The sequence below is a fragment of the Salmo trutta genome, chromosome 27, assembly GCF_901001165.1.
Source record: "Salmo trutta chromosome 27, fSalTru1.1, whole genome shotgun sequence".
NCBI lineage: Eukaryota > Metazoa > Chordata > Actinopteri > Salmoniformes > Salmonidae > Salmo > Salmo trutta.
In genome coordinates this window covers 2,589,301-2,614,660 of record NC_042983.1, presented here as the reverse complement: position 1 = coordinate 2,614,660, position 25,360 = coordinate 2,589,301, and the positions used below count along the sequence as shown (strand labels likewise).

Sequence of the window (25,360 nt, the reverse complement as noted above, 5' to 3'; positions counted from 1 at the left end):
TACTCCCCACTGTGTCCAGATCGGACCTGGGTTCAAATACACGTGTATTTGAGAATTTGTTATTAAATCAAATCAAATCAAATGTTATTTGTCACATGCTTCGTAAACAACAGGTGAAATGCTTACTTTACGCGTCCTTTTCCAACAATGCAGAGTTAAAGATTTAAAAAAGAAAAAAGAAAAGTGAAATAGTGACAGGAGGAATAAAACAATAAGAATAACGAATAAGAATAACAAGTAAAAATAACATGGAGTACCAGTACCAAGTCGATATGCAGGGGTACGAGGTAATTTAGTTCTTTTTTTAGTTATGTACATACACTACCATTCAAAAGTTTGGGGTCACTTAGAAATGTCATTGTTTTTGAAAGAAAAGCAAAAAAAAATGTTTTTCTTTCAAAAACAAGGACATTTCTGAGTGACCTCAAACTTGTGAACGGTAGTGTATATTTGAGTATTTCCTAATAATGTGGCTGGAATCAACTATTTTCAAATAATTTCCTATAAATAGCCTTCTACTTGAAAGTATTTTTAAATGCTACTTTTAAATACTATTTTCAAATACCTGGGTTAAATGCATAGGTGTGTATTTGATTCAGTATATTTGAGTATTTTCAAATACTTTCCAAGTGTATTTCCAAATACATTCCAATATTCAACTAGTTGTCTTTTCAAATAAAAAAATATCGAAATACTTACTTCCAAATGTCTTTGAAAGTAATTGAAATACCCTAAATAGTATTTAAACCCAGGTCTGGTCCAGATGAATCCTAGTGTTTCCAGGCATGGTCCACTACAGTCATTGATTAGAGAGCTTAACTCTGAGCCTGCAGTCTATCAGTGCTCAGGGACCGGTAATCAATTCTCTAATGCTGTGTGAGTCCCTATTCACTGCCCTGCTTATACACTACCTCACAGGAAAGACAAGTACGTGCACAAACACAAACAAACACACACAAACCGGGGCAGAACACAACCCAGATGGCGGTCATAAAGAAGGAATATAACCTCCAAATATTAACTCACCAAGTAGGCAACGATGGGCCACTGTCATAATTGTATTATAAAAATGACTGTTACTCTCCTGAGGGGCACTCCTTTCCTGAATGATTATGGTTCCTGATTACCCTAGGTACTCTGGTGGATCCTCTCTGGCCTGGCCCGTTAGTAGAGGATACAAGCTGATCTGATCAGCATTGCACCAGACCAGACGCACGGTCGGTTTGGTCAGGAACTCAGCGCCTTGCTCCCAGCCAAGCTCTCTGTTATCTCTGTTCTGTTGACAGGCCATTGTTTTTCTACGGGCGCTGGTGGACATGAATTAAACTGAACGAATTAGGCTGATTGGGCCTCGGGCAGGAAGATAGAGGAGTAAATAAAGTACTGAGAGAGAGAGAGAGAGAGAAAGAGAGAGAGAGAGAGAGAGAGAGAGAGAGAGAGAGAGAGAGAGAGAGAGAGAAAGGATCTCCATCTTGCATTTATTGTCTAAGTGTTTTATTAAATGCAGTTAGAGACAATACAAGATTTCCTATGAGTGCCCTCTTCCGCTCTTTTATATAGAAGTCTATCTTACTCTTATTTTATTAAAACAGTTAGACAGTAAATGCAAGATTGAGTTGTTTTCCTGGGAGTGGCCTCTGTCTTAAATAGAACTTAATCTTACTATTTTTTTAAATACTTGCTGTATCAGAGGGCTAGAAATCAGATTCAGAAAGTTTAAAGTTAAACTCCACTATTTAGAATTGTACATGCTTTATTATAAAAACATATATATATTATATAAAACATTTTTGTAACTTTGACCCCTTTTTCGTGGTATCCAATTGGTAGTTACAGTCTTGTCTCATCGCTGCAACTCCCGTAAGGACTTGGGAGAGGCGAAGGTCGAGAGCCATGCGTCCTCTGAAGCACAACCCAACCAAGCCGCACTGCTTCTTGACACAATGCCCGCTTAACCCGGAAGCCAGCCACACCAATGTCCTGGCACGCCACAGGAGTCGCTAGAGCGCGATGGGACAAGGACATCCCTGCCGGTCAAACCCATCCCTCACCTTGACGACGCTGGGCCAGTTGTGTGCCGCCCCATTGGTCTCCCGGTCGCGGCCGGCTGCAACAGAGCCTGGACTCGAACCAGGATCTCTAGTGACACAGCTAGCAACTACGATGCAGTGCCTTAGACCACTATGCCACTCAGGATGCCCATGCTTTAGTTTTATTGTACTGACTGCAAGCTCTCTCTCTTTATCCATAAACTCATTGAAACCCTTGTCCCCCAGCAGAATCAAACTTGTTGGTACAACAAACAAACTGCTCTAAAATCACAACCAAAAGCACAATTGTTGTTATTGTAGTTGACCAATATCCCCACAAAAGTCAAGCACTTTATCACAATAGTTGCCATTACTGACAATTTACTCAAAATAGCTGTTGTATCATGTGGGCAGGTCACCCTGTGGGGTGCCTTGCAAAATAGGTTTCTAACCTAAAGGATCCAGATGTAAAAAAATGTAAATAAAAAAAATACTCACTTGAGTGTCTGTGTGTCAGCTGCCTCCAGACCTATGCGGTTGCCCTGCTGGAACTCGTGTGACTTGGAGCGGTGCAGCGCCGTGAAGCCTGGCAGCAGGTGGATGAGCTTTCGGCTGGGGGGTGGGGGCGTCCCGGGGGCCTTCACCTTGTTTCTGCGCCTCATGGGGGGCGTGCCCGGGGGGGTCATGGTGTTCACCACCAGTGGAGTCCGGGGAGGGGTGTGGGCAAAGTGCCTCTGACGGGGCGAGGGGGGCAGGGATCGATGACCCATGTCCATGGGGGGGAAGGCCCCCAGTCCCAGGTGGCTGTCCACAGTGAGGCGGTCTGGCTGGACATAGGGGCCATACGGATAGGGAAGCAATGACTGGGGGCTGTGGCACTGGCTGTGGTGCTGCTGGTTGTACTTGACCTGGACCATGGGGCTTTGGGAGAGCTGGAAGCGGACCCACTGGCTGGGTTCTGGAGAGGGGAAGGGAGTGTTCTCCTTGCCAGACTCGGAGGTGGGCCACTGGATGGACCAGTCCTGCTTGGCATGGCTACCTGCTGTGGAGGAGGAGGAGGAGAAACAAGAAGGAACATGTTACAGATAACATTTAACCACAAACAATTACCTGATACCTTGACTCTGCTTAATTATTTGCATTTATACATGTCATTTAAGGATAATAAAAACTAAAATTTGATTAGAAAAAAATGGCCTGACGATAGAGCAAAAAAGCGAGAGAGCATGGATCTGACATCAATAGCAGATGTAATGTAGCATGGGCTCAGATAGGAGAGGAGTAGAGGAGAGTGATGCTTGATTAACCACAGCCACCTTGATCCCTAAACATTAGATGAGAAGCTGGAGATGAGGTTCATGTTGAATAAGTGAGACAAAGGAGTTTGGTTTGGGAGAGCAGAGAAATTATATTTTCAGCTTAAATGGAAATATTCACCTCCGTTATTGGGCAATGAGTCATCCTCGAGTTGTTCTTGAAAGAAAAGAGAAGCAAACAAACGTTTAATTGATTCGATAAAAAGATGGCGAAAATATTGTTTGTTTGTTGACCCAGCCATTGTACTAATCACAGTCTCTAAAACTCAACTCTGATCTGAATGCAGTATCCGAATTAGCTCAATAACACTAATGGCTATGCATTCTCCCGAAAGGCTTGAAGGAAAAAAAGTATTCCTTTGGAGTATTTCTTCCCTGTGATGTTTTAAGACAAGCCCACCAGAGAATTCTGGAGGGACAAGGAGAGGGATAGAGAGATGTGGAGTAGAGGGAGACACATTGGGAAAGGAGAGAGAGAGGGAGAGGGCTGAAGTAACAAGAGTGACAAACAGTGTCCCCGGGATAGTAGAGTACAGTATATACTGCGTGTACAAAACATTAGGGACACCTGCTCTTTCCATGACAAAGACTGACCAAGTGAAAGCTATGATCCCTTATTGATGTCACCTGTTAAATCCACTTCAATCAGTGTAGATGAAGGGGAGGAGACAGAAGGATTTGAGACAATTGACACATGGATTGTGTATGTGTGCCATTCAGAGGGTGAATGGGCAAGACAAAAGATTTAAAAGCCTTTGAACGGGGGTATGGTAGTAGGTGCCAGGTGCACCGGTTTGAGTGTGTCACGAACTGGTTTTTCACACTCCACAGTTTCCTGTGTGTATCAAGAATGGTCCTCCACCCAAAGGACATCCTGTCAACTTGACACAACTGTGGGAAGTCAACATGGACAAGCAACTGTGCGGAGTCAACATGGACCAGCATTCCTGTGGAATGCTTTCGACACCTTGTAGACTCCGTGCCCTGACAAATTGAGGCTGTTCTGAGGGCAATAGGGGGTGCAAATCAATATTAGAAAGGTGTTCCTCATGTTTGTACACTCAGTGTACATAGACTATAGGAGTCCTAAGGGATGTGTCCACTCATAGGCACAGACTGGGACTGGGAGACGGGTTGGTTGTTAAAAGACATCCCTCACGACTAGCGGTCCAGTCTGTATTTTAGAGGGATATTTTACAGCCAGGCCAGAGTTCAAACTGCACTGGACATTAGAATTAGTCATTGCAGTTCTATGGTGGACGTAATGATCTGTTCAGATAAACAACACTATGGAAAGTTTACGATCTGATCATATAGGCTATAGTGGACTGTCTGCTTGCATGGATCTCCTACACACAATCACTATCAATGCTGCACTCAGTCTCAACATACAATAATACAACTTTGCACATAGTTACTCATGGTGTTGCATATTAATCAACTTTATGCATAAGCAATGGCACATGAGTTAACCCCTGAGATGAGAGAGACTTCTAATGATCGAGGAGAACTGTATACGGGGTTAAACAGTATACAGGGTTATTGGGGTGGAGACGGCCTGTTTAATGGAGTACCTCTGTGCTCTACTCTCTCCTGGAGAGGCACCAGCCTTCTTCCTGCACTTCAAACACACGCAAGCACACACTGTGGGGACTCTGAAAGTGTGCTGCACAGTGCACCAAACTCCTCAGACAAGACCAGGATGCAACAGGAAAAGAGCCAGACGGAGCACTCCTCAACTGCTCAGAAAGGAATAGAAGGGGAAGATGACGCACGATCAAGCCTCCTTCATTAGCAAAAACGTACGACAAACAAGCCACTCGAAATTAAAAAGTTTGGCATCTCCTCACTTGAAATGTTTCGAAATCATCAAAGAGCCTTCTTCACCCTTGAATGCCAGTAAACTGACACTAGGTCTGTAAATATAGATGATGACGAAACACACACACACACACACACACACACACACACACACACACACACACACACACACACACACACACACTCACACAAAGCCTGCGATACTGCGGAGGATTTTAGTCAAATTACCAAAGGCTTCAGATCAAATCACAGCCCAGCCATTAATTAAACACAAGACCTGCATAATCCAATATTGTCTGCAGACATCTATGTAACTGATTAATAGTGTGAATAGTCCACGTATCCATTTCCTTGGAGTCTTTTCATTCTGTTTGTCAGGACTAGAACCCTGTGAAGTGACAGTTCCAGGAAGGCCTATACAGTAGAGAGAGAATGGAGTGTAATCAGATACATAAACACATTGCCTCATTAATAATGACTTAAAGGGGCAATCTGCAGATGCTACATCCTTTTTGAATGTATTCATTAATGATATGTACCCACTGATTCTTGAAGAGTATCATTTATGAATGCCTCATGAGCTTAGTTTAACTGTCGTACCCCATCAGAACCCAAAATATAAGCTTGTTTTACTCCCATGTTTGTAAACAAAGTAAATGTAAACAAACACTATATAGCCTCAAAACATGGTCCTTGCATCCATAGCGCTGTCTATGAATTTGAGAGTGGTTACATTTCTCCAGCCCCATCCCTCAGCTTTTTACCGAAACAGGGGCGGGGAATCACTTTGTTATTGTTTCAACTGCTTATTGTCCCTTTAATTTACCAACCATACTAGTATTTTACTTGCTCGGCTACCCATCCACTTCGCTCTGGCCAAACGCCAAGCCCACTAACGTTTCTTCTCCACAATGAGTCTAGAATTTATCTCCTCATCGTGTATATGCGAACACATTCAAAAAAGTGTTCTGATTCATCCCAGAAACCAATGAGTTGGGCCAGAGCCTGAACACAAGTGTGTAAAGCCAGAGATATTAGAGAAAGGAGGAGATAAGAATCCTATCGGGAAATGAATGAAGGAACATGTAACACCCCACCCATCACACTGTCGACCAATCGCATTCACGTTGTCATGCTGCATCATTCAGTTGCTAAGCTAATCGTCACACAATCCCTTCTCAAAGTCAGGCTATCGGTCTAGAAATCTGCCTATTTTCCTCTAAAGTAACCAATGTCACCATTCCAAAGCTATATGATATTACAGAGAACAAGTTAATTATCTCACATCTCAGAAAAGATTTGTAATGTACTTGTTCACGAAATTCTTGCTAATGTTGGGTTTTTGAGTTTACGCCCAATTGAGTCCCATTCACTCCTTGAAGGAGTGCTCTCCTTATCCCAGAATCGCCCAGAATGCACCAGGCGGCCTATTAATGATGCATGGGCAACTTACAAAATGGCTGTTATACGATTCCAATGGAGTTTCCCATCTCCTCCAAAGTATCTCTGGTAACGTGCCATTATGGGAAATTAGTCAATGGCTTTGATCCTCTGATTGGTAAGAGATGAGTCTCAGACAATCTATGCAGTGATAGATAGAACAGTGGAATAAAATTCAATATGAGTCTTAGCAACTGGTTTATCAAAATTGTAACAAAACTCGACTGCAGTTAGTTCATGTGATCTCACTTGTAATAACAACAACAATATATATATATATATATATATATATATATATTATTTAGCTCTTCTTTATCCCATTTAATCCTTCTCTATGGGGCTCCCTATTGCTCAACAAGACTCCCCCATAGCTTACAATTATGTTATGTTGCACCCTATGAGTCCCCATAGCTCACAAATGTTCCAAAGCCCATTCATTCTAATACTTTGGGTCCACCTGTCTGTAGAGTGGCATGTGCAGCCAGTGTTCTCTGTGTTGTCACTTGGCAGTAGCAGAGGCCCTATACAGTACAGTAGCCTGAATTTTCTCCATAGTGCTTCACAACACTTTAGCCCAACAATACACCAGTCAGAGGAGATGTATTGTATGAGTAATTATCCAAGATAATGATTTTTGGTAAATGGCCAACGCATTATACATCCCCATTGTTAATAGGAGATCTTTACATGGGGAGAGTGTTGGGAGAAAAGGTGGTCAACAGCATACTAATTGGACTAATTAGGACCAGGCTTTGGCTGTTGTGTGGTAAATGGCAGAGAAAGGCCACTGGGATTCTATCTGGTCCATTAAACTGCCATAATAAGGCTGCGTGGCAAATGACACCCTATTTCCTACATAGGGCCCATAGGGCTCTGGTCAAAAGTAGTGAATAGGGTGGCATTTGGGATAAACCCTTTGTGAAAGGATGCCATATGCTTCTCGGGAGGAATCCCTGGAAGGATTGTTTTTTAATTCAGTCTTTTGAATGGGATGACTGTGGACGAAGGAGGTTGTTACGGCATCATCAGTAGCTAGATAGCACTTTATGTTGGCTAACTAATCTATCATTGTCCAGATGATAGGTAACCTAAAAGTTGTTTCTCCACCTTCTAGCATCTGTGAACATCCCCACATTTCTCTCCCTTATTCTCGCTCTTCATTCTCCTCTCATAAATGGAAGAAACTTGCTCTCCTTTTCCTACTCCTTCTCTCCTCTCCCCTATTCTCTTTTCCTCTCTAATCCTTCTCTCCTCTTCTCCTCCATACACCTCTCATCCCTTCTACCATACATCTTTCCTCTTCCTCTCTTCTACCATACTCCTTTCCTCTCCTTTTCTCCTCTCTTCTATCATACTCCTTCCCACTCCTCCTCTCCTCATCTACCATAATCCTTGTCTCTCCTCTTCTCCTCTTTTCTCTGCTGCTCCCTCCTTTCCCTTCCCCATTCACTCCTCCTCTCCTCCTCTCCTGTACTGTCATCTCCTCTCCTCGTCTCTTCTCCCATACGCCTCTGCTCTCCTCTCCTCTCTCCTCCTCTCCTTTTTTTCTATACTCAAAGATGGCATTTGAAGCAAATTAATGGTGAGTGTAATTGAACCGGTCTTAAGGCATGGCAAGCGTGGGGACAGACCGTTTAATGATGAAAAGATGAGTGAGGACAGATACTGAATCTGAGACTAACTTCAGGGCACAAATTGTCTCTCTCATGTAAACCTAGCTCTCAGCGTTAGGGCTAGATCAACACTATTAGTAAGGACAAGGCAAGATGTTGGGTTTACAGTGTGTGTGTTTTTGTGTGTGTGTGTGTGTGTGTGTGTGTGTGTGTGTGCCTGAAGAGGGGCATGCTGGGTCATAGAATGTGTGGATATTGCAGCAACACAGAGGACCAACTGACGAGCCCCTAGCTGGAATAATATGAGTCATTACTAAAGCAACTTGTGAGCTGAAATACAAACGAAGAGCTTTGTTGAAAGCGACAATCACCTTGCATTTGTTTTTAATATAATAAACTATTCTAAGCTATTCTAAGTGTTCTTAATAGCTGACATTCTCATTTACTGTAAGTGTATTACTTAAATCACTTTTTACTATGCATTTATGCATTAAGTTTCTCTATTTGATCCTTTAAAACCTTTTTATGTATGCAACTGTGACGGACATCACTGTACTTGATTAACCATACATCTTCCCCACTAACAAGGTCACACAGAGACTGAAACGCGGGACCTCTGTCTCGCAAACACACCCCACTGGGCACAAAATGGTGGAATCAACGTTGGTTCAATGTAATTTGTCAATGTATTGTGAAGTGGAATCTATGTGGAAAATACAAATATTGTACCTTTAAAACAATGTCACATTTTTTTATACACACTATCAGAAGAAGAAAAGACAATTTGGGCAGCATCTCCTACTGGAGGATTGATCTATCAACTGCTACCCTTTAGTCTCCCATTCAAGGTTTTAACCAAGCCCAGCCCTACTTAGCTTTGATATTTGTCAGTAACTATTAGCAATGTGCTACTGTGAGCAAGATTGTTGAGAAATCTCCCCTTAAAAACTAAATAGAATCACTTTTGCTATCGAAGTCAAGGGAGCAAGGAAAATGTTACCATACCTTATCACATATCAATGATGATATTTAGGCCTACAGTTAAAGTCGGACGTTTACATACACCTTAGCCAAATACATTTAAACTCAGTTTTTAACAATTCCTGACATTTAATCCTAGTACAAATTCCCTGTTTTATGTCAGTTTGGATCACCACTTTATTTTATGTGAAATGTCAGAATAATAGTAGAGAGAATGATTTATTTCAGCTTTTATTTCTTTCATCACATTCCCAGTGGGTCAGAATTTTACATACACTCAATTAGTATTTGGTAGCATTGCCTTTAAATTGTTTAACTTCGGTCAAACCTTTCGGGTAGACTTTCACAAGCTTCCCACAATAAGTTGGGTGAATTTTGGTCCATTCCTCCTGACAGAGCTGGTGTAACTGAGTCAGGTTTGTAGGCCTTCTTGCTCGTACACACTTTTTCAGTTCTGCCCACAAATTTTCTATAGGATTGAGGTCAGGACTTTGTGATGGCCACTCCAATACCTTGACTTTGTAGTCCTTAAGCCATTTTGCCACAATTTTGGAAGTATGCTTGGGGTCATTGTCCATTTGGAAGACCCATTTGCGACCAAGCTTTAACTTCCTGACTGATGTCTTGAGATGTTCCTTCAATATATCCACATAGTTTTGCTTCCTCATGAAGTCATCTATTTTGTGAAGTGCAGGACTCGTTTTATAGATACTTTTGTACCTGTTTCCTGCAGCATCTTCACAAGGTCCTTAGCTGTTGTTCTGGGATTGATTTGCACTTCTCGCACCAAAGTACATTCATCTCTAGGAGACAGAACGCGTCTCCTTCCTGAGCGGTATGATGGCTGCGTGGTCCCATGGTGTTTATACTTGCGTATTATTGTTTGTACAGATGAACGTGGTACCTTCAAGCATTTGGAAATTGCTCCCAAGGATGAACCAGACTTGTGGAGGTCTACAATTTTCTTTCTGAGATCTTGGCTGATTTCTTTTGATTTTCCCATGATGTCAAGCAAAGAGGCACTGAGTTTGAAGGTAGATCTTGAAATACATCCATAGGGACACCTCCAATTGACTCAAATTATGTCAATTAGCCTATCAGAAGCTTCTAAAACCATGACATCATTTTCTGGAATTTTCCAAGCTGTTTAAAGGCACAGTCAACTTAGTGTATGTAAACTTCTGACCCACTGGAATTGTGATACAGTGAATTATAAGTGAAATAATCTGTCTGTAAACAATTGTTGGAAAAATTACTTGTATCATGCACAAAGTAGTTGTCCTAACCGACTTGCCAAAACTATAGTTTGTTAGCAAGAAATTTGTGGAGTGGTTGAAAAACGAGTTTTAATGACTCCAACCAATGTGTATGTAAACTTCCAACTTCAACTATATATAGCATTTGCAAAGTCATCAACAGCAATTGTTGGAATTAAACCAAAAATGAAACTAAAAATAGACAACACAATATGCTTAGGGCTTCAAGCTCTGGTTGATTTCAAATGTAATGATATTTAGTGATATTTAATTATATTTGGTTGTCAACGCAAACAAATATCAACATATGAAGAAGATGAAGAAAAGTTAAAGAATAAGACTTAATCAAATCAAACTTTATTTAAAGTTCATTTAAAGTTTGATTTGATTTAGTCATATTCTATAACTTTGATTTTTGGTTGAGATGGAGACTTGAATCGAACCTATCAATTACTAATTTGCAGACAAACAGGAAATTAAATCCAGACTAAGTCAGTGGCACAGATGGAACTATCCAAGCAGAAGATAAATGTAAATGTTGATATGTGGTTGCATTGTCAACCAAACACAATTCAATATTACCTTTGATTACAGTAAATAGCCTACAATTAAGGCTATCTTACAAACTAATGTAACATTCAACCTTAAAATGAATAACACATCCACGGCCACATTTTGATGTTACAGTAACTACATTTCTTCTTATCTAATCATATAAAGCGAAGGTCAGTAGAGATCTTCACAATTCCTGTAATAATCTGCACAGAATCTCTTATGGCATTGATCAATCAATCAATCAAATGTATTTATAAAGCCCTTCTTACATCAGCTGATGTAACAAAGTGCTGTACAGAAACCCAGCCTAAAACCCCAAACAGCAAGCAATACAGGTGTAGAAGCACGGTTTCTAGGAAAAACTCCCTAGAAAGGCCAGAACCTAGGAAGAAACCTAGAGAGGAACCAGGCTATGAGGGGTGGCCAGTCCTCTTCTGGTTGTGCCGGGTAGAGATTATAACAGAACATGGCCAAGAAGTTCAAATGTTCATAGATGACCAGCAGGGTCAAATAATAATAATCACAGTGGTTGTCGAGGGTGCAACAGGTCAGCACCTCAGGAGTAAATGTCAGTTGGCTTTTCATAGCCGATCATTCAGAGTATCTCAGAGTATCTCTAATATCTAAACATTTTAACTTTGCTGTGCTTTTAAAATGGTTGAAAGCGCAGTAATAGATATTTTGGTGACAACTAAACCAAAAATCTGACATTGTTTTTCAATGGAATTTGGTTTTGCTTTTAGACCAACACATTGGATATTCATCTAACTTTAAGCTGTCTTTTTCAGTGGTCACCCATATAGGTTGTAATCTCATTGATCAACGTCTCAACTAAATATTACCCAATTAGCCACATTGAAATGACGTAGTGTGCCCAGTGGGGCATTACCATCCCTTTGAAAACATCTTAACCAGCTACGCCACCAAATAGCTAGCAATTCAGCTGTGCGGGTGGAGACATTTCAAGCTGAAGAGTCCGAGTGAGGTTACAAATCCTGTACAAAGTCTTTATTAGTCACTGTCTTGTCAAAAAAACAGAAGTGCTGGCCAACAAAGTCTGCGATGGCCTTAAGAGTCATTACAAAATAATGTGACAATTATTACTTTTTCATGTGATTCGAGGCAAGAGAATATTTTGCGTATTCATGTTCTGCGTAGGAGTTACAAAGACAGGCTTCCATAGAGGACGATGACGAATTCTCCCAACGGACCCCGTTCCTCTCAGATAATTTAAAAATGTAATATTTAAAAGTGGTGGCTGAGCAAGATGGTGTAGTGGTGGTTATATTCTTTCCCTTTAGGTTTAAAGAAAGGGCTGAGGCTGGGAGATAGAATAGGCCTTTCTCTCCCCTTCGCTCTGAGTATGAGTGGCCTTTACAGCAGCAGCGCAGTGTGTGGTGTTGCTATTACATTCACACCTCTCCCCAGCCATCCGTTTGAAAAGAGCCCATTAGTGTGTGTGTGTGTGTGTGTGTGTGTGTGTGTGTGTGTGTGTGTGTGTGTGTGTGTGTGTGTGTGTGTGTGTGTGTGTGTGTGTGTGTGTGTGTGTGTGTGTGTGTGTGTGTGTGTGTGTGTGTGCCCGTACAAGTGTGTCTGTGTGTGTCCAGCGCCTTTGCTGCCTTTGTGAACCAGGAGGACTGGAGAACAAGCACAGCAGTAGTAGCAGCATTTTCTAATGGAACTGTCTGTATAACACAGAGCTACAGTCTTAGTTATCCATGTTGTGCATTGCTATCTAATGTATAGTTGGGGTGAGTTGGGCTGGGTTGGATCTGTTTCATGTATACACCTAGCCTATGTGTGATAATCTTTCAGGCTTGACGCACAAACACCCATGCACCCACACACACAGAGAGAGAGAGAGAGAGAGAGAGAGAGAGAGAGAGAGAGAGAGAGAGAGAGAGAGAGAGACACAGACACACAAAACATACACACAGAGGAAGGACAAACATAAGGACACACACACCCAGCTGGACCCTGTATGGGCGTCCAACCGCCTGGCCGGCTCCTGTTGAGGAAGTCAGAACTCAGCTGCCAATCAGCTACCGGCTACAATCTAATCATGCCTCAGGAACAGACACACAGGCCAAACCAGTGTGTGTGTGTGTGTGTGTGTGTGTGTGTGTGTGTGTGTGTGTGTGTGTGTGTGTGTGTGTGTGTGTGTGTGATAGCTGAGCGTTCTGGAACAAAAGAATGGTTGCCGTGCAATACCCAAGTGGGTGCCACACATTAGTGGTGGATGAGGTGTGTTTCCCCCTTACTACAGTATGTAAAGAACTTTGTGTACCTCAGTTGGTAAAAAGGTGCTATATAAATCCAATTCATTATTATTATTATTGCTGGAGTTAGCTGTGTGTAGAATCAAAGGAGGGAAGGGAAGTGAGCGGATGATGAGCATTTGGGCCGATGGGGCATTGTGTTATCTGACAACAGTTTGGTACGTGGACAGGTTTTCCCGAAGCAAGATCTGCAGTCTTTTTTCATTTGGAGAAAAGAAAATGGTCTGTGTATTATTGCTTTAATGAGGAGAACACTGCAGTGACAATGCAACTCTTCTCTACTTGGCTTGACAACATGTCCTAAAGTATTCCTAGTGAAACATATGAGAGACACATCTGGTGGGCATTAATGCAAACATTTAGGTGTGTGTGCGTGTGTGTATGTGTGTGTAGGAGGAACACACACGCATAACATGGCAGGTTATCCAACCTTGTTATCAAACCTAGTGATAGTGCTGGTTTCCTGATGGTATAGTGCCCCCTTCTGTTCAGCTCGCAACACTACAACACTATGCTGTTCAGTTCAGAAAATAAACATGTGGTCTGTGCAGCCCTCTATTGGACAAAGTAGCATTGGACTAAATGCCCTGTGTGCTCAGAGGGTGCATCTCAATAGTCTACAGCAGTGGTTCCCAACCTTTCTCAGTTACAGTACCAACAACAAAATGTTGCTCTGCCTGTGGTACTGCTGAAGTACCCCCTCATGTTCATTTTACCAGTAGGTCTATGGTCTCATGAATCTTCTCAAGTACCCCTTGTGGATAGGCCAAATACCCCCAGGGTCCTAGTAACCCTGGTTGGGAACCACTGATCTACAGCAGCCTCCTCTCCTCGTGTCCACCCTTCATCTATGCTAATCTGAAAACACTGGACAGGTGAAAGCAAAATGTTTCACCTGTCTGATTATTTTACAACGGTGGCGATTTAGAAAAGGAGGCTAGGAGAGCCTTTTAACAATTGAGATACACCCATGGAGAGGAATGAGGAGACAAGACTACTATGAGAATATCACTCAGTCACAGATAAGGGGTTGACTAGCTCTAGTTGTTACAGTATAGGAGGGCAGAGAGACTAATGCTTAATTAATACAATAATGGCAAGAGTTATTAATGACTCAATATCGATCATTTATCCCCTAGATATTTTCTAGATATTTCCCTTTCTGTTCCATTCTGGACTTTTGCCAAATCAAGCCTTGTATTATTTGAACCTTGCAGGATTTTGCCCTAGTCCAGCACTAAACACAACACAATAAACTAGCAGAATCAATAGATTCAATCCTACCATTCATTGTAAACTCCAGCCCTCATTGTGAACAAACACATAATATGCCCTTATCAAACAATGACCCACTTGTAAATGTTTTATTTGACAGTTTCCACACTGAAGGCACATTTCTGAGACTGCATCCTACTGAATTCATAATGTGTTGCAAAATCTGGTCAACAGGGGGCGACATTCACCATATTATGAAAACTCCTCATGAACCGTACGTATAGATAGCATAGTACTACCATCCTGATCTCACGAGCTTCATCAATAGGTTTTGCGTGTAGCTCGTAGCGAAAGTTACGTAAGCTCGCGAGATCAGGATGGTAGTATGAGGCTACTGTATAGTACACTAACTGAAAGCTCCCCACGAACTGGCTGTGGGCCTTGCTGACTCAATAACAACCTGGAGAAGAGTCACGGTTACATTCCAGAGTGCCCTCCCTCGCTCTGTCCCTTCCTCAGCGATTGCATGTGTTAGGGCCCTACCTGACTTGTCCCCACTGTCTGCCTTTCTTCCCTCTCGCCTTTCCTCCCTCTCTCTTCCCTCCCTCCCTCCCTCTCTTTTCCCTCCCTTCGTGTGTGTAGGGTTCCTACCTGACTGGTGGGCCTTCCTGAGGCAGGACAGAGAGGCGTTGAGCCGGGCACACTCCTCGTCGTTGGCTCCAAACCTCTCCATGGCCTCACACACCTGCTCATCACTCATCTCCAGCAGCCCCTCCAGAGTCACGTCGCCCGGATCCATCTCCTACAGAAGACACACACGTAACCTGGTCCCAGATCTGTTTGTGCTTTTGCCTACTCCACTGTCATTGACAATTCCATAAGGAGCTGGCAAAAAGCAGAAACAGACTGGCACCCAGGGAACACTCAAGTACTATAAGTCAAATTCCAGTTATTGCAGGCAATAGCTATTGCAGGTTTTAATTTCTCCCACACAGGGAGTCAGCATACCTGGTTCCCAGGTATAAATCAGACACTAATTTAAAGGAAAAAAATGAAAACCAGCAGACTACTAACACTCCTGGGCCCGTATTTACAAAGAGTATCAGAGGATGCTGATATAAGACCAGGTTTGCCTTTTACATGCTTATCATTATATGGACTTGGAAATCCTTGATCCTACATCAGCACTCATACCATAAGACACTTCGTAAATACAGGCCCTGGTCTAGACCCACTGACACTGAGTGGCTCCATTCCTACTGTAACAATGTTGCTTCCGTCCCTCTCCTTGCCCCAACAAATCTTTCTCCTTTGTCAAATAAAGTCTTGATTATTATATTGCTGAAATCCCAACTTGAATCTTTTGATCAAGTGGTTATAGCCTACTGTTATACCTGACATATTTGTATCAAATTCCTGACATTACCATGTTGCACCCCATCATTTATTAAAAATTATTTTAACACATCAGTTTGATTTTTCCTATATAGAAGTGTTCTGTATAGATATGTCGCATTTATGACAACACGCAACCTTGTTGGTGGCAGCCTACCTGAATGTATGGCCTATAGCAGTTATTTATTTAGATCCATTCAATCCTCATGAAGAGAAGCGAAAGCCGTCTGAGCCTTATTCTAGTCCTATGTTTTATTCAATGTTAAGAAAGGTCTCCCATGAAAAAGGTCATGTTTCAGCCTCTGTCTTGCATAGAGCACTATCTAGCCATTTCACATCAGCTACACTACCAGGGTAACACCCCTGGCCCAGACCCATATAGTGTCTTTCATCCTACTGCCAGAGGGATTTCAATACTAAAAACATAACTATTTTCTTTTTTTCCCTTACTCTTACTTGCACAAATTTTGCAGACCATCGGCTATTTGTAAGAAGGTGTTCCTTGCAATGATAGTGATACGTAGATGTAAATCAATGTACCTCAGTGACCTCCTTCCTCAGGTTGACGATGCGGAACCAGTGTCCCAGACGGGGGAAGTCCTGTAGCTCAGTGCTGTCCTCCTGTGAGGCCACTCTCACTTTACAGGACAGCTGGCGACTGAAGTACTTCACCAGCTTTCCCTGCAGGGGGGGACAGAGGGACATGTGTGAGTTAGAGATGGAGGAGCACAACCAAAAGTTCTGGATAGCTATGGATGCACGGAATCATAGTCCATTAGAGCAGTACTTTTCAAATCTCACTTTTGGGACCCCCAGATGTTTTACAAATGTGTTGTAGTGCTGAACTAGTTTGATAATTAGTTGATGAGTTGAATCAGGTGTGCTATCTCTGGAATTGTTCAAATACATGTAACGGCTGGGACAGGTTTGAAGTAGGCTGCATTCAATAAAACATATTGTGAAGCTATACATTGTTTGTTTACAAAGACGTAATGACCTCCAAAACAATGGAATAATATACACTACATGACCAAAAGTATGTGGACACCTGCTCGTCGAACATCTCATTCCAAGATCATGGGAATTTATATGGAGTTGGTTCCCCCTTTGCTGCTGTAACAGCCTCCACTCTTCTGGGAAGGCTTTCCACTAGATGTTGGAGCATTGATGCGGGGACTTGCTTCCATTTAGCCATAATAGCAGTAGTGAGGTTGGGCACTGATATTGGGCGATTAGGCCTGGCTCGCAGTCGGCATTCCCATTCATCACAAAGGTGTTCAATGGGGTTGAGGTCAGGGCTCTGTGCAGGCCAGTCAAGTTCTTCCACACCAATCTCGACAAACCATTTCTGTATGGACCTCGTTTTGTGTACGGGGGCATTTTCATGCTGAAACAGGAAAGGGCCTTCCCCAAACTGTGGCCACAAAGTTGGAAGCACAGAATCGTCTAGAATGTTATTGTATGCTGTAGCGTTAAGATTTCCTAGCCTGAACCATGAATAACAGCCCCAGACCATTATTCCTCCTCCACCAAACTTTACAGTTGGCACTATGCATTCGGACAGGTACCGTTCTCATGTCAACCACCAAAGACAGATTCGTCCATCAGACTGCCAGGTGTTGAAGCATAATTAATCACTCCAGAGAACGCGTTTACACTGCTCCAGAGTCCAACGGTGGAGAGCTTGGCCATGGAAACCCATTTCATGAAGCTCCCGACGAACAGCTCTTGTGCTTCCAGAGGCAGTTTGGAACTCGGTAGTGATTGTTGCAACCGAGAACAGACGATTTTATGCGCTACTCGCTTCAGCACTCGGCGGTCCTGTTCTGTGAGCTTGTGTGCCAACCACTTCGCGGCTGAGCCGTTGTTGCTCCTAGACATTTCCACTTTACAATAACAGCCCTTACAGTTGACTGGGGCAGCTCTAGAAGGGCAGAAATTTGACGAACTGCCTTGATGTAAAGGTGGCATCCTATGACGGTGCCAAGTTGAAAGTCACTAAGCTCTTCTGTGAGGCCGTTCTACTGCCAATGTTTGTTTATGGAGATTGCATGGCTGTGTGCTCGATTTTATACACCTGTCAGCAACGGGTGTGGCTGAAATAGCTGAATCCACTAATTTGAAGGGGTGGCCACATACTTTTGTATATACAGTGCATTCGGAAAGTATTCAGACCCCTTGACTTTTTCCACATTTTGAAAATTTATTAAATAGTTTATTTTCTCATTATTCTACACAAAATAACCTATAATTACAAAGCAAAAACAGGTTTTTAGAATTTTTTGCAAATGTATTAAAAACTAAAAAATTAAATATTACATTTACATAAGTATTGTATTATTGACTGTACATTTGTTTATGTGTAACTCTGTGTTGTTGTTTATGTCGCACTGCTTTGCTTTATCTTGGCAGTTGGAAATGAGAACTTGTTCTCAACTGGCCAACCTGGTTAAATAAAAAATTAAATAAAAACGTATTCAGACCCTTTACTCAGTACTTTGTTGTAGCACATTTGGCAGCGATTACAGCCTCGAGTCTTCTTGGGTAAGACGCTACAAGTTTGGCACACCTGTATTTGGGGAGTTTCTCTCATTCTTCTCTGCAGAAGATCCTCTCTTGCTCTGTCAGCTATTTTCAGGTCTCTCCAGAGATGTTCGATCAGGTTCAAGAAAAACATCCCCACAGCATGATGCTGCCATCAACATGCTTCAGTGTAGGGATGGTGCCAAGTTTCCTCTGGATGTGACGCTTGGCATTCAGGCCAAAGAGTTCAATCTTAGTTTCATCAGACCACAGAATCTTGTTTCTCATGGTCTGAGAGTCTTTAGGTGCCTTTTGACAAACTCCAAGTGGGCTGTCATGTGCCTTTTACTGTGCCTTTTACTGAGAAGTGTCTTCCGTCAGAAATTATTGTCCCTCTGGAAGGCTCTCCCATCTCCACAGAGGAACTCTGGAGCTCTGTCACAGTGACCATCGGGTTCTTGGCCACCTCACTGACCAAGGGCATTCCCCCCTGATTTCTCAGTTTGGCCGGGCGGCCAGCACTAGGAAGAGTCTTGCTGGTTCCAAACTTCTTCCATTTAAGAATGATGGAGGCCACTTGTGTTCTTGAGGACCTTCAATGCTGCAGAAATGTTTTGGTACTCTTCACCAGATCTGTACCTCGACACAATCCTGTCTCGGAGCTCTACGGACATTTCCTTCGACCTCATAGCTTGTTTTTTGCTGTGACATGCACTGTCAACTGTGGGTCCTTATATAGACAGGTGTGTGCCTTTCCAAATCATGTCCAATGAATTTAATTTACCACAGGTGGACTCCAATCAAGTTGTAGAAACATCTCAAGGATGATCAATGGAAACAGGACGCACCTGAGCTTAATTTCGAGTCTCATAGCAAAGGGTCTGAATACTTATTTTAATAAGGTATTTCTGTTTATTATTTCTAATACATTTGCAAACATTTCTAAAAACCTGTTTTGGCTTTGTCATTACGGGGTATTGTGTGTAGATTGATGAGGGAAAATGTTTATTTAATCAATTTTAGAATAAGGCTGTAACGTAACAAAATGTGGGAAAAGGGAAGGGGTCTGAATACTTACCAAATGCCCTGTATAGTGTAGTTTGGATTAACTACCAACTACCAAAACTGCACTCTCAAAAAGTGAGATCCATCTGTGCAATATTCAGCCCATGTTCATTAAGCACATGTGTTAAAGGCCCAGTGCAGTAAAAATGCATTTTCCTGTGTTTGATATAATATTGGACAACAGCTGATGAAACTAACACTGTAAAAGTGTGAAAAAATGTGATCATTGTTATTTCCTGGTAGTTGCTGGTTGAAAATACAATCTACACAGGACCTTCTAATCCCTACTACTGCAAATAATGGTAATAATAATATTTCCATATCATTTCTGTGAACAGGATATATGGCAGGAAGTTAGATATATAAAATAATGACCGTGACTTCTGGTGTATTTGCAGAACCACATAAAAGGTCTCTACCCACTTTGTCAGCAGCATACCACCCGGCATCCCACTGCTGGCTTGCCTCTGAAGCTAAGCAGGGTTGTTCCTGGTTGGTCCCTGAATAGGAGACCAGGTGCTGCTAGAAGTGGTGTTGGAGGGCCAATAGGAGGCACTCTTTCCTCTGGTCCAAAAAATAATATCCCAATGCCCCAGGGCAGTGATTGGGGACATTGCTCTGTGTAGGCTGCTGTCTTTCGGATGGGACGTTAAACGGGTTTCCTGACTCTCTGTGGTCACTAAGGATCCTACGGCACTCATCATAAGAGTAGGGGTGTTAACCCTGGTGTCCTGGCTAAATTCCCAATCTGACCGTCATGACCACCTAAATATCCCCAGCTCCCAATTGGCTCATTCCTCCCCCATTCTCTCCCCTGTAACTATTCCCCAGGTAGTTGCTGTAAATGAGAATGTGTTCTATGTGAACCTACCTGGTCAAAATGTATAAACTTTAAACCAAAACAGAATTTCTCTAGGCCTTTATGAAACTATAATTTATTTGTTCAAAGCAATTTGAGATAATTCCCTCTCAATTAAATGTCCTTTACTGGCTGTGCCAATATATCAATAGAACAACAACAAATTCCTGGACAAAATGAACGATGGTACATCTCTCCACTTTACCCTGCCCATGGCATGGATTGATATTGATAAACACACTGATTACCATCTATTTCCTTTTTTAACCATGAGAAAACAAAGTCTGAATCTTACATAATGAAATGTCCCTTTGGTGAAGCTATGGTTGCGTCCCAAATGGCACCCTATTTCCTATACAGTGCACTACAAAATACATTCTTAAATGAACTGCAACAACTAGCCACTAGCACTACAATTACTGAAACAGGTGTAAGCTATTGTATAATACAGTACATAGAGGAAGTATCATTAAAGTAAATATTTGACACGGATACTCACCAACAAAAAAATAAACAATCTAGCAATATTCCATTTCATGACATTTCTCATGGGAGGAAGGAAGACTGCTATCTCTAACTCATTACACAAATAAATGTAATTATCTAAGTCTAAAATACTAAACCTCCACATGTGAATCTTTTATATGTCAGTAGATCTCTAAGGAGCTTGGCAGATTCATAGACACTTGTTCCTGTGTTTGCATTGTCATAAGAATACTTTTTTGGTTAGATAGTTTCTACCCAAATCTTTAGTTGTGGAGTACCAAACGTTTTACAGCTCTTGTTCATGGGCATGGATAGTGGTGTATGAACCGTCCTCTGTCCAATCATACTTTTTTAGGACCAGGTCAAAAGCTTGTTTTCAATAGGAGAATACTCCGTTATTCAAGGGGTGAATGGCAAAAGTGGGTAAGTAGCAGTCAATACCACCAGAGAAACAGAAGTAAACACTGGATTATGTGGAGGTTGTCTTTTCACACTAATCCAAGGTCCCAGTGAGTGTGTTTGAGCTCCGAAGGTTATGGTTACAATTGAGTTACGGAGAGCTGATACTTGACCTGCTCCCACGGCTAAGGCCAGTCATTTGTTGTCTGCACTAGGGAGGAAGTGCTGGTCATAACTAGGGTTGAGGAGTTTTCAAGGAAGCGTGCAGTAAAGATCATCATCCACCCCGCCCACCCCGGACATCCCCTATTCCAAAAAACTCCCCTCTGACAAATGGTTCAGGTCAATCATGACCAAAACCACCCGCCACCTGAACAGTTTCTTCCTCTGAGCTGTGGCCCTCACCAACCGGGATACAGAGACTTTGCACTCTGTGCCGAACACTGCACCTTGCCATCATTGACCTGCAAAACGAATAACTTCACTATACTGCATTTGCACTATGTATACCTCTGCACAACACTGTATATGCACTGGATATATACACGTCATGGCAGCACCCCTCCCTCTGCATATATACATTTATCCCCATTGCAAATTGTATATCCTCACTGTAAATCAGCCTATACTCTAGATTTTTATGTTTTATGTTTACTGTGTCTATATTGTGTATTCTGTTTGTTGAATTTGTGTAAATTCCTCTGTCTGTGTTCTGTCTGTATTGTCTGTACAGTTGTCTATTAGCAGCAGTCTGCTAGCAGCACCAATTCACTGAGTCAAATTCCAGGTATATGTAAATGTCCTTGGCAAATAAAAGTGATTCTGATTCTGAGAACCTAATCAAAATCTTATATGATGAAAAAGGCATCTGAGATACAGTATAGTCAAACCTATCCCACATGCATCTTACTTTACAACAGAGAGATACTGCGAAACATACTCTGACACACATCAAGCCTATTTCTGGACTAAAAAGCAAGCTCAAAGGAGAATCCCCAGTGAAAGTGCTATTTAGTCCAGGACTATAGGCGTAATCTGTCAGGGAAACCGCCCCACAGTACATTAGATGAGCCATCCAAACATTCACAAACCCCCAAGGGATAAATGAAGTTGTATTGCATTGAATTGTACTATACAATGATAACTTTGGTTTAACAATGGTTAAATTGTTCTTCAAATTAGCATTACACAAAAGGTCAAGACAGCTCTTTTGTGCAAAAGTAAAAAATCTAAGTGAACCCAAAGCTCCTCAAACCTGTGATGTAAGAACAAGTTCAATGTATTGAACAGTGCAGGTGGACATTTTACAAATTAAGTAATATCCCACAATTGCAATGGTTAGACGCTTTCATATTCGAAGTAGTAGTTTCTATAATAATGCATATATCAGGGTTAACACAGGACTTTGTCCGAAATTCAACAAAGAAGCAACAAGTGCAGCAAAGATCTATGGGGTGCAACTGGTGCATTATTCTGCTACAAGTGCGTAAGTCACCTGCCAATGAGTCTACACACTTGACCCGACTCGGGTGGAGACAAGGTAAAGGGGCAATCTGCAGGTCAAACAATAACAAAGCATACTGTACCGCCACCACTTTTTGCCACTGTTATGGTAAAAAGCTGAGGGATGGGGCTGGAGAAATGTAACCAATGTCATAGACAAAGCCATAGATGCAAGGACTCCATGATATCATGTATTTCAACTATGTTTTTACGCTAGGCCTACAATGTTTGTTTACATTACATTGTTTACAAACATTGGAGTAAAACAAGTTTATATTTAGGGCTTGAAGGGGTACAGCAGCTATATTATTAAAAAAAGAATGGGTATACAGTGCCTTCGGAAAGCATTCAGATCCCTTGACTTTTTCCACATTTGGTTACGTTACAGCCTTATTCTAAAATTGATTTAATAAATGTTTTTCCTCCGCAATCTACACATAATACCCCGTAATGACAAAGAGAAAACAGTTTTTTTTTTTATGTTTGCAAATGTATTCAAAATAAAAGACAGAAAATACCTTATTTACATAAGTATTCAGACCCTTTGCTATGAGACTTGAAGTTGAGCTCATGTGCATCCTGTTTCCTTTGATCATCCTTGAGATGTTTCTACAACTTGATTGGAGTTCACCTGTGGTAAATTCAATTGATTGGACATTTTTTGGAAAGGCACACACCTGTCTATATAAGGTCCCACAGTTGACAGTGCATGTCACAGCATAAACCAAGCAATGAGGTCGAAGGAATTGTCTGTAGAGCTCTGAGACAGGATTGTGTCTAGGCACAGATCTGGTGAAGGGTAACAAAACATTTCTGCAGCATTGAAGGTCCTCAAGAACAGGGGCCTCCATCATTCTTAGATGGAAGAAGTTTGGAACCACCAAGACTCTTCCTAGAGCTGGCCGCCCGGCCAAACTGAGAAATATGGGGGAATGCCCTTGGTCAGTGAGGTGACCAAGAACCCTATGGTCACTGTGACAGAGCTCCAGAGTTCCTCTGTGGAGATGGGAGAACCTTCCGAAGAACAACCATCTCTGCAGCACTCCATCAATCAGGCATTTATGGTAGAGTGGCCAAAAGGAAGCCACACCTCAGTAAAAGGCACCTAAAGACTCTCAGACCATGAGAAACAAGATTCTCTGGTCTGATGAAACCAAAATGTAACTCTTTGCCCTCAATGCCAAGAGTCACGTCTGGAGAAAACCTGGCACCATCCCTACGGTGAAGCATGGTGATGAAAGTGTCATGCTGTGGCGATGTTTTTCAGTGGCAGGGACTGGGAGACTAGTCAGCATCGAGGCAAAGATGAATGGAGCAAAGTACAGAGAGATCCTTGTTGAAAACCTGCTCCAGAGAGCTCAGGACCTGAGACTGTTCACCTTCCAACAGGATAATGACCCTAAGCACACAGCCAAAACAACGGAGGAGTGGCTTCGGGACAAGTCTCTGAATGACCTTGAGTGGCCCGGCCAGAGCCCGGACTTGAACCTAATCTAGTATCTCTGGAGAAACCTGAAAATAGCTGTGCAGTGACGCTCCCCATCCAACCTGACAGAGTTTAAAAGGATCTGCAGAAAAGAATGGGAGAAACTCCCCAAATACAAAAATGTCTAAAAACCTGTTTTTGCTATGTCATTATGGGGTATTATGTGTAGATTGATGAGGGTAAAAAAACAATTTAATCCATTTTAGAATAAGGCTGTAGTGTAATAAAATGTGGAAAAAGTAAAGGGGTCTGAATACTTTCCGAAGGCACAGTATGTCATTAATTGAAAAGTCAAAAAATGGATGTACCAATCGCAGATTGTCCTTTTAATGTATACAATCTAAAGCTTTTGTCCAACACAATCAGTCAATCAATGAAAAAAAGAACAAGTCAATGAAATGTATTCATAAAGTTTTTACATCAACAGCCTGCGAGACAGGCAACTGCTTGTCCACTTGTGAATACATTATTACAACATGCTAATGCAATAAGAACTAATCAGGAAGAAGAGCAACTTTATGTAAATCATCTACTGTGCTCTCTGCCTCAGAAGGCCCAAACAATGTGCATGCAAACACCTGCACATACACTACACCTAATCAGGCCTTAAGGCCCCATGTCAATGGCAGAAATTATTATTTTTTGTTTTAATACAAGCATGTTTTTCCTGACTGACGATACCTGCATGACACAGCTCAGTTTCGCCGAGTCAAACTATTAGCCCTACATTTCAAAGTGCTGTTTTTGGTTGGTAGCTAGGGAGTGAGGAACTTCACACTGTGAACTTTTGTTAGATCAAATAATTGTGACAGCTAGACATATCATGGTATCTATTCAGCATGTTCTATTCACACTAACATGTAGGCTAATGATTTAATTTGTGGCCATACTGAAGGCCTGGTTATAGCATCATACTGTATGTTTTCAATATCTACTCCACTCTGAAATTCAATTCAACTCCAGCCTCTAGGCCTACTTACAGTATCCCTAGAAATATATTGTAAAATGGTGTGCCTATATACATATGAAGTCCATATGAGCGACAGATGTGTTTTTTTTAACCTTGTATCATTGGGGAAAGGGAAATTACATGATTAAGTTAATAAATAAACAGTATATGCATACTATTCCTTCCTCT

The 25,360-nt window shown here is 41.9% G+C and overlaps 1 protein-coding gene across 1 annotated transcript in view; it reads right to left on the bottom strand.

The window, feature by feature from the left end:
• ksr2 (kinase suppressor of ras 2) overlaps positions 1–25,360 on the bottom strand; it is a 165,386-nt gene that overhangs the window by 138,158 nt on the left and 1,868 nt on the right. The window contains exons 2-4 of the mRNA XM_029716320.1: positions 16,442–16,582; positions 15,158–15,308; positions 2,529–3,072 (exon numbers count right to left, since the gene is read on the bottom strand). Coding sequence (XP_029572180.1) covers positions 2,529–3,072; positions 15,158–15,308; positions 16,442–16,582 — 836 coding nt within the window. The remainder of the gene's footprint in view (positions 1–2,528; positions 3,073–15,157; positions 15,309–16,441; positions 16,583–25,360) is intronic.